The 16,035-nt window shown below is 39.3% G+C and overlaps 1 protein-coding gene across 5 annotated transcripts in view; it reads left to right on the top strand.

The window, feature by feature from the left end:
• LOC123978634 (peroxidasin) overlaps positions 1-16,035 on the top strand; it is a 61,004-nt gene that overhangs the window by 10,169 nt on the left and 34,800 nt on the right. For 2 of the 5 annotated variants that reach the window (XR_006827021.1, XM_046061978.1), the window contains exons 2-4: positions 8,340-8,411; positions 9,571-9,642; positions 15,859-15,930. Coding sequence is in view for 4 of the 5 variants with exons in the window: in XM_046061978.1 (XP_045917934.1) it covers positions 8,340-8,411; positions 9,571-9,642; positions 15,859-15,930 (216 nt within the window). In the remaining variant the exon portion in view is untranslated. Of the gene's footprint in view, positions 1-8,339; positions 9,643-15,858; positions 15,931-16,035 lie in introns of all 5 variants that reach the window. The other 3 variants (XM_046061981.1, XM_046061980.1, XM_046061982.1) reach the window with 3 other exon arrangements.

Genomic DNA, 16,035 nt, shown 5'->3' with positions numbered 1-16,035 from the left:
AACAGGGAAGAAATAGAAGACTGACGTATGGGCATGGGGAGTATCATGAACCGTCATCACAGGAAGCAGGTACAGGTTTCTGTATGTTGGAGATTTTGTTTGTGAATGCGGGAACAGAAAAAAAGTTAGATAGTTTAGTTGTTTTTTGTAACTGGTTCCAATCAGTAGGTGCTGCAAATTGAAAGGAGGACCAACCCAGAGAGGCTTTTGGGATTTTTAACTAAATATATGTTTAGCAGAGCCGGTGCTGTACGTAGAGGAAGAGGGATATAGTAGACATCTCAAATAGGGGGGAGAGAGGCCTAAGAGGGTTTTGTAAATAAGAGTAATCCAGTGGATTTTCCGTTGTGTATGTAGTGAAGGCCAATTTGTGCTGCTATACAGAGTGCAATGATTAGTGTTGTAGTTAAGACCGCCCAAACCGAGACCAAGTCAAGACCAAGACCAGAGTTTACAAGACCGAGACAAGACCAAGACTTTTAGGGGCTGAGACTGAGTCAGAACCAAGACCAGTTCCCCACATTACATGATACCCATTAAAATGTGGAACGAGATAGTAGGTACTTCTGAAATTGATCAGAAAGATCCACATTCCCATTAAAACACCCACATACAAAAAGAGCTGAAATCAAGTCAGTTATCTTTCTTTAACACTCCTTTCCATGTTTACCATACACTTAACCCTAGAGCTGGGCGATATGGCCAAAAATGTTATCACGATAAAAAATGTCATATCATTCGATATCGATAATTTACACAATAAATGTCAAATCATTATTTCTTTCAGATTTAAACGCAGATGGAAACTGTGGTTTTAAACTATTTGTTATGGTCAGAACAAACACTTGATGCCAAAATCTGAGGTAGAACATTCAAAACTATTATAATATGCATTTTTGTTGAAAAAAGATTTGGAGTTAAATTAGGTAAAATCTTTTTTCATTCCCTTTTCCTCAACAAAATATCTGAATAGAAAAATGAAGTGCTAATTCATTTGTGATTCAAATGAATTAAATCACAATCAAACATTTGTTATATTGTTTTTGAGGAAAATTATGTCACTATCATTATTGATTTATAACTAATTTTTGTGCAAGCATTAGGTTTTCTGGGTGACTCTTAATGGTGACGTTAGTCCATATTTGATCGATCATTGATCTGCATCTGAGTATTCAAACTCAAAATTCGCTCTCTTAAAGGAATGTGCCATGCGCTTAATGTATAAATACATCTACCAAAGTACCAACACTATCAATGATGTGTCCGGTAAACAGCTGGCAATTGGTGGCAAATCTGATGGCTGAATGGTAAGTGTAAAAGCTCCGTACTTGTATAGCGTCTTTCTAGTCTTTTCGACCACTCAAAGTGCTTTTACACTACACTGCATTCACACACATTCTTAAATGTACTGCTATATACACAAAAGTGCAATAACGTGGTTTGCAAACACTTTAAAATGGTTACAAATAATGTTACCAACAATATTCCCTTTACACAGTAGCAATAAAATATTTCTTGTAAAAACTTAACATTAATGTTATTAAATCAAATATTAAACCAAAGCTATTTGCCACTGCCAGGGCATTACCTTTTATCTAGCTTGTTAAAACAAGTTACCATCAGAGTCCAGTTTTCTTGGGGTTTTTTCTCAGTGTGCAGTGTGAAGCTATCCACTTCTCTATGGCATTTCGTCGCTTGTCTTGCTTTTGTTTATCTACGTCTGCCGAAACCTCCCTCCGCTGCTTGTTTGGGTGAGTGATTTGCAGGCTGATCAACATCCCACCCCTCCTGTGACCCATAGTTTGACTGTATGTGTATTCAGAGCCAGTGAGAAACGGACTTATAATAATTAAATAATAATAATAATAATAATAAAAACTGTCTTAACCTGCAATAAAATAATTGTGGGGAAGGTGGTAAAGTAAGGTGGAGAAATAAGTCAAATTAAAATAGTGAGATGAGAAATAACATAGGCTACAAGAAATAGGGTAATGTATTCAAATATTTTCAAATAAAAATTACAAATATACCCCTCAACCACAATAAAGCTAGATTTATACTCCTGCGTAGGGTTTACGTGCATAGCTACGCCGTAGGCTACGCACGTAGCCAGGCATTTATACTTGTGTGTCCGTCAATGTGTAATTACACCCCCAATTGCTAGTTGGCAGTAGCGCTACAGCGTCCACTGTGTTGACTTTTGCTGGCCGAGCAGGCTAACTTCCGGTTTAGCCCTCCGCTCACGTGAATGGGGTAAACTTGTATACGTGCGGCTGGTGTAGCATTTTCAAATGTTATCGACCGAATGGATCACGTTCTGATAGTGAAACGAGTCATTTCGCTCTATTGTTTATATATACTGAAAAAAAGTGGGGCCTAGAATTGAGACTTATGGCCCTTCTTTGATGACGGATAGTGTTCGAGACAGCTGATGTTCTGACCTTACATATTGAGTTCTTTGAGACAGATAGTTTGAGAACAAGGCCATGGTCAGATGAGACACAGCAATACTCCTTAGCAGAGCAACAAGGATGCACTGGTCTACTGTATACTGTATCAAAGGCTTTTGCAAGGTCAGTAAAAACACTGACACATAATTTAAAACATTTAGAGTTGCAGTGACACAACCAAACCCAGAACGGAAACTGGATACCTGGATTTACACGTTTGAAATACATGGCAAGATTGAAATTGGCCTGTAACAGTGAAGATCAGCTGGCTTACCCCCTTTAAATAAAGGACAAGCTCTAACTGTTCATGTCGCCATCCTATGAGGCAGCCCCCTTGCTATGGCATCTCCCCATACATTAATACATACGGACAGTTGCATGTGTGTATTCTGGGCCTGTGTGTTTAAAATAACAACAACCCCAAGAGCGTTAGTTTAATGAAGTATGCCTTCTCTAGGAATCCAAAAATATGTTCTTTGCCTGCTGTTGATTGTACTGCCTGCTGTGTTGATATTGAGGTTGACCATATTAGTCTCATTCACACCATCATGTGCAGAATTTGGGGGACATAAATAGTTGTTGAAAGTTGGTCTTCCACCTCTTTTTACATGGTTTTCATCAGCTTTCATCTTATTACCATTACTGTTTTGTTGCTAGAAAACTGGGAGCTCCAATCACTTGTGCTCATTCCACATACTTGAGCAGCATCATTAACCTGTGTGGGACAGCTAAAGCAAATGTGAAATCATGTAAAGCAGTGAATAATTAAATAGACCAGACATATCCTGGCAGTGCGACACAGAACTATGGCTCTTCTCTTTTTTTCTAGAACACCATTCAAAAATTTTAGGCGCAGTACTATGATGCCAAGAACAAGGTCCTGGTTAAATAATGAATCATTTAAATTAAATTATATTGATTACATTTATTTTCATTAAATGGACACATATTAAGATATTAAACACACTGTATAAAGCATTGACTATTAACATATTTAATACAGAAATACAAACATTGATTTGGCCTCTAAAATTATGAATTGATAAAAAGTTGTTGTCCAACATCAGAGCTCTTATGTCTGATGGGCTAAAATATTGCCAGTTATGTCTAATTGAAGCCAGTGGATATACTGTTTATAAGGAAGTAGGAGTTTTTATCATGCAAACCATTTGGTCAGTAGAATAATTTCCTATGTGCTATCATTGAAACTAGGTATGCCTAGCCAGCCAATATAGAACAGTCCAGTGTCCCAAATCCCACTGTTGTGGTTGATATTATTATAACCAAGTCACTGTGTATTTTCTCAAAGAGCCATGAGCTCTCCCAAGCTGAGGTGCCTTGCTAAGGAGGGACATGGTTGCTTGTCAGTGTTATTGCTGTAAAAGCAAAAACAGACAGTGAATCACTTATCTGACAGTAGACTTTTGCTAGGGTTGTTGCATGCATTAAGATGGTTAGATTAAATTTAGGGATGAAACGGTATGAAAATTTCATATCACGATTATAGTGACCAAAATTATCACGGTAATCAGTATTATCAGGGTATTGTAAAAATGCGCCGAAAAAGATTAAAATGTACTGATACACACACTGAAACCATTTCAACAAGTTTTATATTGAAAACTACAAATACAATTACCATTTTGTTTGCATAAAAAATAAAATAACAGCAAATACCTTTTGTAAACATATGAAAATCATCTAAGTGTGCATTATCAAGATTTTATATTTTATATTATATAGATAACTGCACTGATTGTTACTGCAATGAGCCCAAAAACTGACATAAATACAGAGGAGTCTGTAGCTTTTCCAGATATGGTGGTTGGTTGACTAAACTGCGCAACGTGTTATCATGTGCATTGGACGAATAGAGGCTATGAGGCAGCAACTTTCTAACTTTCCTATCTTTTTTTGTAATCACACATTTTAAGCATTGCTTGTCAACCAGGAAATTAAGATTTGGTCAGCTTGGCTGCTGTCCCACTCCTTACCAGATTTTGGCTGTAATGCACAGTTTTGTAGTTTGGAAACACTAAAGAAATACGAGCAGACAACGGCGAAACCGTCTCCAAACCATGTTTTGTCAAGAAATCACAAGTGAATAGTGACAAAACCATGGGTGTAACAGGTGTATTTATTATTATACTGATAAATATTATAATGACAACAAATATGGGTGAAAGAATTCAGCATTAAGCAGGGATTATTTGTGCTACAGAGGTGGAGGTGACTAAAAAATATTTTATAATGAAAAAGTAGCTGCCTGCTCTTCTCATTGGCTGGATGTGGATGTCGAGTCGGCCGACAGCTCCAGATATTTAGCATGCTAGCTATCTGGCTTGCGTCTGTGATGCGTCAGCGAGCCGCTTTGATGCTTCATTGAGGAGTTCACACATAACGACTGTGGCAAGCGCCGATTGATCACTCATTTGCACCTGATCATAGCCCGGGGGTCTGAAATTGTGTAGTGTGAACTGGGCTTTATGTGGACGCAAATCCAGCTGCTATATGAGCATTTAAAAGTTTTGACGGCTTAATGTAGCTACAGCTATTCTAGAGTAGTAATAGTAACTAGAGTTATTCTGTCCCTAAATCACGTCTGTACACACACTGGACCTTCAGTTCTATCTCAGACAGTGTGCCCAAAACACTGCAGGCAGCATTGTCTAGTCTAAATAGGTCATTCTCATTATCTTTTGAGAAATACAAGGCTTGAGTTTAGTTTATGCCAAAAAGCTGCAGTTCAAACAAAGGAAGTTAATGGTAAAATCATGCATTCAGTCTCAAAGTACAGTACGAGGCTCTCTCTAGGAGTATTTCTTCATTAATTTTAAATTTCCATTTAAAAAGAAGTTTTCTTTTGTCTGTTGACTTTGTTCTGACCAGCATATCAAGTCACGGGCCTACCGTCCTGTGAGGCTAAATGACAAATGTCTTTGTTTTCAAAAATAAATCAAATGTTTTTTTGTTCTGCCCTCACTGTATTCGTGCTACGGTCTACAAATTCCCATGGCTCCTTCACGACTGAGACAGGGAAGCTGTTCACCTTCAGGCTTTTTGTTTAGGCAAAACTCAGAATAGTCTGTCAGCCCCTCTGCAGGATTGTTAGCCTTACTGTTTTATAGTTCCCTGCAGTGCACTGCCATCAAAATGCATTAATGGGAGTTAACGGACTCATTTAATATGTCCCGGAACAAATATCGTAAAATGCACTTAATTTTTGGGACAACATCCTAGCAGTTGCTCAATGAACTATTTGCAGAAGAATGTCTCACAGATGCCTTGTTTACAAAATGTCATTCATACTTCTTCCTGTATTTTTTCCTTTGACTCTTGTTCCTTGATGATAAACCCTCACAAAGCAGCTTTATAGGCCATCTTGTTCCATCTCATTGACAAAGTATAGTCATTACTTCCTGTTTAATTGTAGCAAAACAATTGTGGATTTTTGCTTTCATGCTTGCTGGGAGCACTGGTATTAGTGTAGATTTTGTGGATTTGTATCATAAAAAGCCTTACTACTCTGAGTAGGGGAAGTGTGATTAGTGTAGATGTGTTTGTGAAACACATTATTCTCTGGGTTATGATGGAGGGCCAAGGTCAGGTTTTTTGCACACACACAAGGTTTTTATTAACAGGTCTGTACTCAGACAAACACACAGTACAGTTTAGAGTGTCATTGCTGCCATTCCTTGATCAAAAGCCACCACTGGTGATGACGTCATCAGCTCCAGTATTTCGAGGACACTGGTCAGCCTTCAGCTTTGAACGAATCCTGTGAAACAAGCATGTTCCTTCTTTTTCCTTTAGACTTCCCTCAGCAGAAATCAGAATCATTGCTTTCATGTATGCACCTGAAATGGGTGCTGCCTGAAGCAGCACGCAGCCCTGCTCTCCTGCTCCCCTCCCCCTTTCCTTCATCTCAGAGCTGGAGGCCTCTCAGTTGTTTAGGATAGCCCCTGCCTCTGCATGTCAGGGCAGTGCACTCTGCACCCTGGGCTCATTGCCTAGAGAGAGGTGTTTTCCTAAGGGTGCTGTGCCTCTTCACCTAGCAGTGATCCCTGTTCTTTCTATGGAAGACTGTCACCCCTCCCTCCATTTAAAATGTTGTTGACAGCTCATTCTCTTAGTGCTCCAAATGCATCAAAACTATTGATGCTCAGCACTCTCAACTTTCTGATTGTGAGGTTTTATGGCTTGGTCAAAGCTGGCCATAGTTGAGCATTGCAGATGACACATGAATGAATCAACACCTTCTGCAGTTTTATTTTGAAGTCTTACCTTGACATTAAGAACTTAAAGAAGTTTCTCACTTACTGAAAGTGGTGCCAGAAACATACACATACAAACATTATCTCCATAGCTGAAGGAGTTCTTTGAGTGAATTCTTGCACTACCTCACAGCCTATATGAAAGGAAGTCAGTATATGAAAAGGTTGGACTCACCCTGATTAGATCCATATGTGAGGGCTTTTCCAGAGCGAATGACCTGTAACCATTTCACTGGCTATGAAATCAGCAGATTTTGTTATTTGACCCACATTTTCTCAGAAATATTAGAATGTAAAAACTCAGTAATATATAGCTTTATGGTGCTTTGCCTGTTCTGCTTAAAGGGAAACAGACAATATGAATGCTAAGCTAATGGATTAATAAACCATCTAAATGACCTAAATCTGTATGCTTTCGTAGCATGAAAGGTTGTGTCAGACATCATCACCAGAAAAAGAGCAATGGTAACGCTGTTTTTCTTTTCCTCTGAACTGGAACCTGGACTGATCTCAAGATTCTCATCGCCTTAGCATCTTGACAGTTTTGCATAATCAGTGAAGTACGTTATGTCTGTGGGACCCAGGCTCAGAGTATTTACTTTCTAAGGTCATTGGCTACAACAATGCTGGTAGACAGTCAAAGCGGTTACTGGGGGAGTTTAGCTCTCAAGAGGAGAGAGGTTGATGCAGTTCTTCCTTTCCTCAGTGCAGTGATAAATACTTTGTGGTTCCACCCAAATGCTCTGTTAATCTCTTCAGATGGAGGTGTTTTCAGTATACTTTTTTCTCAGGATGCCATGCTGGGTCAAATAATGCTCAACTGTCTATGGTTGTTGTGGTTTAAACTAAAGCACCAGTACAGACCATACATACCACACATAGAGAGTGTGAATGAGTTTAAGAATAGTTGGGGACTGATGCAAGTAGTGTTTCTAAATACCCTAACTTTTTACCACTTTATGCTCCTCGAATCCTATGAATGGCTGGTTCCAATTACAGAATTTCATTTAGCAATTGGCTTTGTTTAAGGTCAGAAGATTTAGAGCCTAAGTTCCCCTAACATAACATCACTGTTCAGATGAGATGTTCCAATTTCACATAACTTGTCATTCTGTGGCAGGTAATGCCACACAGGGTTATGAATGATTTCACCTTCGCAGGACTAATTGCCATATTAGAGTCTTTAGCTTGTCACTTTCATGGCATGTTTAGTCATTTGTTGTAAGCCCAAGAGTGATTAGTGTCATGTCAAGCTATACTGTTATCATTACATGTCCTCTTAAATTAGGAAGTTAAATGAGAAAACGATACTGAAACCTGCTGCGACTAGCCTTGTGATCGTTATCTTTGGGGCAAATGTTATATAAATCTGCCCTTATGATTAAAGCTTGACAAAGGCATTCTTGTGAGATGAGTAATGTGTCCAATTATCCTTCATGATTCTTTCGTGAAGGCTCTGCTGTGGACTACAGTTCATGCAGCTGTGTTTTGTCTGCTTTCTACACGTTAAGAATAAAAAAAAAAAACAGTGTAACTATTGAATTTATATACAGCTTTTGTCTACAGTGTACTTCATGGAGTACTTTACTTATATGTATTTCCTTCTATTCTACAGAGATCTGAGGTTCAACAAAATCAAGGATTTACAACCGGGTTCCTTCAGACGATTAAAAAACCTCAACACCCTGTAAGTCTTTGTCCTCACTCTGAATGCGCGAATGTTAACTTTTGGAGATATATAGTAGAACTTGTTTTTTGGTAAGAGTGTTTGTTTCCTAAATACTGTTTAATAATAATAATGACTTGTTGGACAGAAAATTAAATGCCTTAAGAAAACTACTATAAAAAATGAATCACCAGTCTCCTTAAAACAGCACTCTACACAATGATTGTTACTTCCCTAGAAAGTCCTGTTTGATTCACACACAGGCAAATTCTTGCTCTGTCCTGCTGTGGTTTCACACATGTAGGTCAGCCCGTAATCTGTGAAGAATTTATTTTTCCACTTCCACCCAGAGGGCTATTTATCATATGTCCAACCTGCTAGATGGTGCGTTGCTAAGCTAATAAAGCAGAATTTTTCATTGGCAACACATTAGCAACCTTCCTGAAATTCTACAGCTTACACTATGTAGCTATATCAGCAACTTGATATGGTCACAGTTCACTGTTCTGCTAACTGCAAGAATAAATCAAACACACCTCACGGAATTCAAATATTTGCAAACATTATTGAGATGCTTCCTCATCCATCCATGCGTGCTGAGGAGTAAGGTCAAAATATGCAAAAAACAGACTAACCACATTTTAAAAAATTACGCTAAAAGTGAAGATATGTAGATCCATATATATAGATATATATATCCATGATAGTTATTAAAGATGAGAATATGTGCAGGTCACAGACATAACAGCTCAGATTTAGTTTCAAAGTGAAGAAAAGTCCCTTTCAGGCAGGAGCCTTAAGCCCAGCTTAGCCAGCCATGCAAACTGTAGAGTGCTTTATATCCTGAACAGCTCTCCATGGTTTCAGGCTGCAATTCCACAGACTGAACAATAACACATCCTAAAGTCTATCAGTCTTCGGACTCCAGTGACATGTCCAATATTACTGTTGTACAGACAGAAGTATGTCTGTAATGTCTGTTAAAGGGGAGAGCCTTTTGTGTTCTCTCAAGTGTCACTCTGTAGATTTTAAATCACAACCCTTGTGAAATCAGACTGCAGAACAAAGTGAGTACTGCATCTTGTCTTGACATAGGCATGACATATTCTACTTAGAATTAGCCAAACTTACTGTCCATCCTATTTTAACCAGAAAATAACATGTTTTCTTTTCTTTACAGCCTCCTCAACAACAATCATATACGAAGGATCCCCAGGGGGGCATTTGAAGACTTGGAAAACCTCAAATATCTGTAAGTTTCCCCCTTGAGGTCAAGCTATAGTTTTTGAGACAGTGTGGCGGGATCTTTGTCCTGTCAGACTTAATAGGCAGAAGGTCACTGTTAAAGGAGTTCACTCTTTACTCTACAGAAGAGAAAGCATGGTGACACTTTAGTTGCATAAAAAACATGCATAGCGACTGTAAAGGTGGAAGACAGCTGATGTAGCCAGACCAGTCACCCATTGTCTGATCCTCTGTAGTCATATGTCTGGGAGTCTTGACCTAGAGGCTGAGAACAGGATTTTCGAGGCATGTGTAGCCTCAAGGTTTTTGTGGGATTGCTGACTTTGTTAGTCACTGACATTATCATCCTAATGGCCTCAGTTGTGGGGAGAGCACTGTCTGTGCTCACAGTTAGATATGGTCTGATTTCCCTGCTTGGGCATCAGAGGACCTACGTACAGTACTTTAATGTTGGGACAGCGTTTACGTTGCTTAATATGGTTTTGTTTGTGTTCGGTGAGATTTTTTGTACATTTTGAAACAAACTCATGAGATGACATCATGTTTTATTTTGTCTCCGATTAGGCAAAGCTTGTCGTCTGCATAGGTCTGCCTGATGGCTGATAAAGGGAACATGTATTACCAGCAATTACTGATAAAGACCTGTGTGTTTGGGAAAGAAGTAGTGTGACATACTGTTAGATCACTGCCCAGCTAATATCTTGGACCAGCACTGCACACTTCATACAAGAGCATCCGCTCTACTCAACAAGAGAGAGGGACGTCTGGATGATTAGAAGGGATGTACGGGTTTTTCTTGTTTTTCTCTCCTCAGCTTACTGAGACATCAACATGCCCCTCCTCTTTATGTTGTAATTAGATCCTGTAGCTATTTAGGAACTGTTATAATTACAAAGCCCTTCTCACTTTAAAGCAGAGTTGATCTAAAGACTGAACCCCTACCCAGCCTTTGTGATTAGAGTAAGGTGTCCCCCCACCCTTCTCTCTTCCTGCTGATTCAGTTTTATAGCTGCAGGCTAGATTGTATCTCCCATCTCACCTCTCACCACTTCCTTTGGACCCCAGTAAAGTCCACCCCCTGTCATCTTTCATGCCCTCCAAACCTAATGGCCGGTTGGCTGTCTATATAACAGTCCCCCTCTCTCCCACGACCACCTCCATTAACAAGTCAAACAGAGGTCAATGCACCCCTTTGTAGGAACCCTTCATGTTTATTTAGTCCTTTTCCAATCAGTCAGCTGCATTACATCCACCTGTAATTGTCATTGTATTTATTATAGGAACACAGATTCTTTATTTGGTGATGTACTTACATCAAAGCACATTAATGAAAGTTTTCTGTAGTACATTTATATATAGCTTTGGTTTTTGACATTGTTGATCTGTGTACTTTTAATGAAGTGATCAGCAGCAGTCAGGGAAAATTTAAAGCATATGAAATTAATTAAATTAATATTGTCGTGGTGCAGAGATGTCCTTGGCCTACACATCATATTCAACTGACTTAAGATAACATCTTTGTTTGGTGCAGATCCTTGTAGAAATCACACCATATACATTTAAATATGTTTTTCCAATGAAAATGAGAATAATCATGTAAAAAATTATCATTACCTTCAATATTGTGTATCATTCAAAATAATCGCAATTAGCTATTTTTTCTAAACGTGTGCACACACACACAAGGCTGCACTCACTTCATTAACAAAGGCTCCTGCAGGGGAGTTCTCCAAAGTGCATGGAAATATAATAATAAAAAAAAAAAACAGACAGTTTTGTTTTTTTATTTAATTTATTTTTTGTAGTAGACTCATCTGGAACATGTACGAAGGCATTGTCACTTCTCATTGAATGTCTCTTTATTAGTTGTGTGTTTTATCATTTATCATTTCCATATAATAAAGTTGTGTTTTTTGTGTGTAAACCTTTCATCTTCTTTGGTAAGAAACTGGATAGCAGTGACACTGATAGGTCATAAGGCATGCAATGCAATAATAAAATGAGGATGTTTATTTTTCCATACAATGCGTCACTTGTGCTGTGGGGAGATCTGTATCTGTCATCATGTCTCATCATGAGTGCAATGGTGGAAAGTAAAATAGGGAGATGGGAGATGACAGGGTGGACAGCTGTAAGCCATTGCTTTTCTAGTATCACATTTCTTTAGCATGTAGGATGGAGGGAAACATGCACACATCTATGTTGATCCTACACGCTGCATATTCATTCTGTTTCAAGTTCTGAATGTAATTTTTTCCATGACTGATACTATTTTATTTTTCTGGTGAAAATCTTAATGAGGTGTTTTAACTTGATTTATTGTTGCCATATTGACTTGATTACAGTGTGATGTTTAGCATAGTTTTACTGTTATCATGAATACAGTGATCTTTAAAGTATTCCACACACTGCACTGTCCTCTGCTGTGTTCAGGAACATAGTGTACAAGACGGTCAGAAAAAAATATAGACCCCTTTACTTTATTCACATTTTTATCTGTTATAGTCTTGTGTAAAAATTGTTTACATTATTTTTTCCCTCAATAATCTACACTGAATGCCCTATAATTGCAAAGCGAATTGCAAAGTTATTAAAAAGAAAAAGCTGAAATATCATAATGACATTGACATAAGTATTCAGGCGCTGAAGTCAGTACTTAGTTGAAGCACCTTTGGCAGAGATTACAGCTTCAGTCTTTGCACACCTGGATTTGGGATTTTCTGCCATTCTTCTCTGCACATCCTCTCAAGCTCTGTCAGGTTGGATGTGGGCCGTTAGTGGACAGCCATTTTCAGGTGTCTTAAGAGGTGTTTGACTGGGGTTAAATCTAGGCTCTTGCTAAAGGTCATTCACTGAGTTGTTCCTAAGTCGCTCCTGCATTGTCGTGGCTGTGTGCTTAGGGTGCTTATCCTGTTAAAAGGTGAACCTTTGGCCCAGTCAGAGGCCCTGAGCACTCTGCACCAGGTTTTCATTAAAGATATCTCTTTACTTTGCTCCATTCAACTTTCCCCTTAACCTCGACCAATCCCCTTGTCCTTGGTGCTGGAAAACACCCCCACAGCACGAAGGCCTTTTCACACGGGACACTCCGCCTGCTTAGCCGCCTGGCCCTGTGAGGTCACTCTGCGCTTCTCATGTGAACAGACACCGAGACAAGCGCTCCGCGAGTAAACGGAAGGCCCTCTTTAGAGAGTAACCACAGAAACGGCTTCATAGCCTAGCTTAAAGTAAAACTATAGACTAAGTAACGGTAGCTGATATTATTATATTATATAGGCTATATTATTTATATTCATATAGCTGATCAATCTAGTCATGTAAAGGCCCTCCTGTTAATGTCCTGTTAATATATTTCAGGGAAGTCACAGACGGCGAGGATCATAGAGAAAGTTCAAATCAACTCAACTTTGGCAGAGGCGGGCGTGTGCGTGAGACGAGCACGACCGCGACAGTTTCACGGGAACACGCGCCTCCCTTCCTACACGCTCACCTCTCATTTAAAAATGAATTACGATGCTCGCAAAACAGTTCCCGTGTGAAAAGGCCTTAAGGCTGCCACCACCAAGCATCCCTGTCAGGATGGTGTTGCGCAGGTGGTGAGCAGTGCCTGCTTTCCTCCCGACATGAGGCTTAGAATTGCATAGAACTGTTCAGTCTTGGTTTCATCAGTCCAGTTAGTTGTGAGATGTTATACAGACAGGTGTGTGCCTTTTCAGATCACGTCCAATCAATTGACACCTCCAAACAAGTTGTAGAAATTAGAGCCTGACCGATTTATCGGCTGGCCGATATTATCAGCTGATATGAGCTAATTGCATTTAATCGGCATCGGCCATTTATATCTGCAGTTATGACAATTAAAAAATAAACGGAGTCAGATCCTTCACTCATGTCATGGGTGTTGTATAGTTTGCCCACCAGAGGGTGACCAGCTGCAGCTCCCCTGTTAACAACACTGCCTCACCACAAAAACCACACTAGAAAATAATCATCCACACCAATTTTAGAGACACCAATTAAGTCAATTAACCTATGTCTTTGGATGGTGGGAGGAAGCCGGAGCACCCGGAGAGGAGACGAAAAGAACATGCAAACTTCATACTGAAAGGCCGGGGCAACCGGGGTTTGAACCCACGACCTTCTGCTAACCAGTGCAGTGCTAACCACTTTACCACCGCGCCACCCACATGAATTACTTGACTTAAATAATTATAATAAAAGCAGACCCAATTACTTCTCTTCTCCTGAAAACATTCATGACTTGCTAACCCTCCTGTTTTTCACTGCACTCTCCCGGCTTCCTAGCAGCTCACAGCAGGTTAATGTTACGGTAGCTGGGTGTTGGAAGCTGCTGACATACATAACTGTAGATTTATTCCAAAACAGTGTGGCTGTTCTAGTGAAAGGTCCACATTTTTCTCTAGTTCATCACTTCTAAATATTCTCTAAAATCACGTAACATTACAGCAGCTAACGCTGCCTGTTGCTAAATTAGCCACAAAGCTAATGCCGTGTTTATCAGTGGAGGAGCACCAACAGTAATGAGCCGTTAAACTATAGTTTGACGTATTCTAAATATATCTGCGAGCCGCCTGTCTGCAGTTAGTCTGCGTGTCTGAAATGATTAAACCAGAGTGGACGTAAATAAACTTGAGCTGAACAAGAATCTAACACGGCTTCCTGTAGCTCAGGCTGTTTTTGTGACGTTGTAGACGTGAAACGCTGTCTGAGCTGAAACGGCTCTGGTTATAAGGTTAGTTAAATGAAATCTCAAAGTTACAGGTCCTCGTTGTAGAGAGTCATGTTGTATTAGATGCATTCAACAGCAGCTCACTGTATCATAGAAGGCATGATTTAGACAGATGATGAGAATTGGTTTCTCGTAGCTTTGTTTAGAAGAGTGCTGGTAAAGGGATGAACTAGATGTGAATGTGCTACATTGAAATTATGGCAGATTATGTGTAAAGTGAAATACACATGCTTATTATCTCACTGTTTACAGACGGCTGAAAAAGTTGCACCTTCCAGCAACAAATATTTATTGATGTGCAATTGTTTACATGTTCACTTTTTGAGACTGTAATCTATTTTATTAACATAATCCATTTAGGAAAAGGTTTTATAGCCCACATACATGTGTTCTATAAAACCTGTTCTAAGTATAGTTTATACAGTAAAGGGGTCTACTATCCAAATCATTCTCTAAATCTAAATATCGGCTCATAGTCTGTTTTTGCACTTTAATATCGGCATCGGCCCCCTAAAATCCATATCGGTTGGGCTCCAAGATGATCAAGAGCAGTGGTTCTCAAACGTTTTCACATCAAGGACCCCTAAACTGACACAAATTAGACCACGTACCCCCACTTTGATAAGATTTTGTCCGAGGGTTTTCCCATTTGATGGGGTATTTGATGGAAACCCATGACCCAAGTAGTCATACATTCTGTATTTGTGTTACTTATGGATGGGATTATAACAAAAATATTTTGTCCCTTTTTTTTTGCTGAGGACCCCCTGGAACCCCCTCAAGGACCCCTGGGGGTCCCCGGACTCCTAGAAATGGGAGGAACCTGTCATAGCAAAGTGTTGCTTGTTACGTCAATGTGATAATCATGTTTTTGTTTTGTCATTATTATTATTGAGTGTAGATTGATGAGAGAAAAAATGTATTTAAATGTTTTTAGCATTAGCCTACAACATAAAAAAATGTGGAAAAAGTCAAGGAGTCTAAATACTTAAATGTACTGTATGTCCAATTTCTACTTAGCCAAGCGTATCTGTAGCTGAAGAGAGAACACACCATGTGAAAATACTGAACATGTGAAAATTACACTTGCAATGTCATTCAGTGCTCTACATTTAGCTCAGACATCCTGACCTTTATGTTTTAATTGTGCAGTGTCTGATTTTCTGTAAAACTGTTCCAAATATTCGCTAGCTTGCAGAAAGCCTCTTCCTTCCATCCTGCTACAATTAGTGATGTCCATGACACAGGGTAGTGTAGTGTATACTTCACTAAATAAATGTATGTCTCAACATTTCTATCTTTAGTAAACATACTGTGGAAGTAGAAGCACAACATGCCAATCATTTTTAAAGGGCAACTAAACAATCGTTTCATCAGATCCTTGCTACTTTCTCTCAAAATAACCAGGCAGAATTCAGATGATCCTGTGAGTGTGTGTATGTTACTAATGTTACTGATTATCTCTCCTTTCAGCTATTTGTACAAGAATGAAATCCAATCAATTGACAGACAAGCATTTAAGGGGCTTGTCTCTCTTGAGCAACTGTAAGTGAACTTCCTCGTCCACCTTTTCCTTCTGCTCGCCCTACTGCTCCTCCTCCCACCTCCTGTCTGTCTATCTGTAAAATACCCCCCCCCCCCTTCCTGAAA

This window comes from Micropterus dolomieu, linkage group LG11 (genome assembly GCF_021292245.1).
Source record: "Micropterus dolomieu isolate WLL.071019.BEF.003 ecotype Adirondacks linkage group LG11, ASM2129224v1, whole genome shotgun sequence".
Classification (NCBI taxonomy): Eukaryota; Metazoa; Chordata; class Actinopteri; order Centrarchiformes; family Centrarchidae; genus Micropterus; species Micropterus dolomieu.
This window is presented reverse-complemented; position numbering and strand designations above follow the sequence as displayed.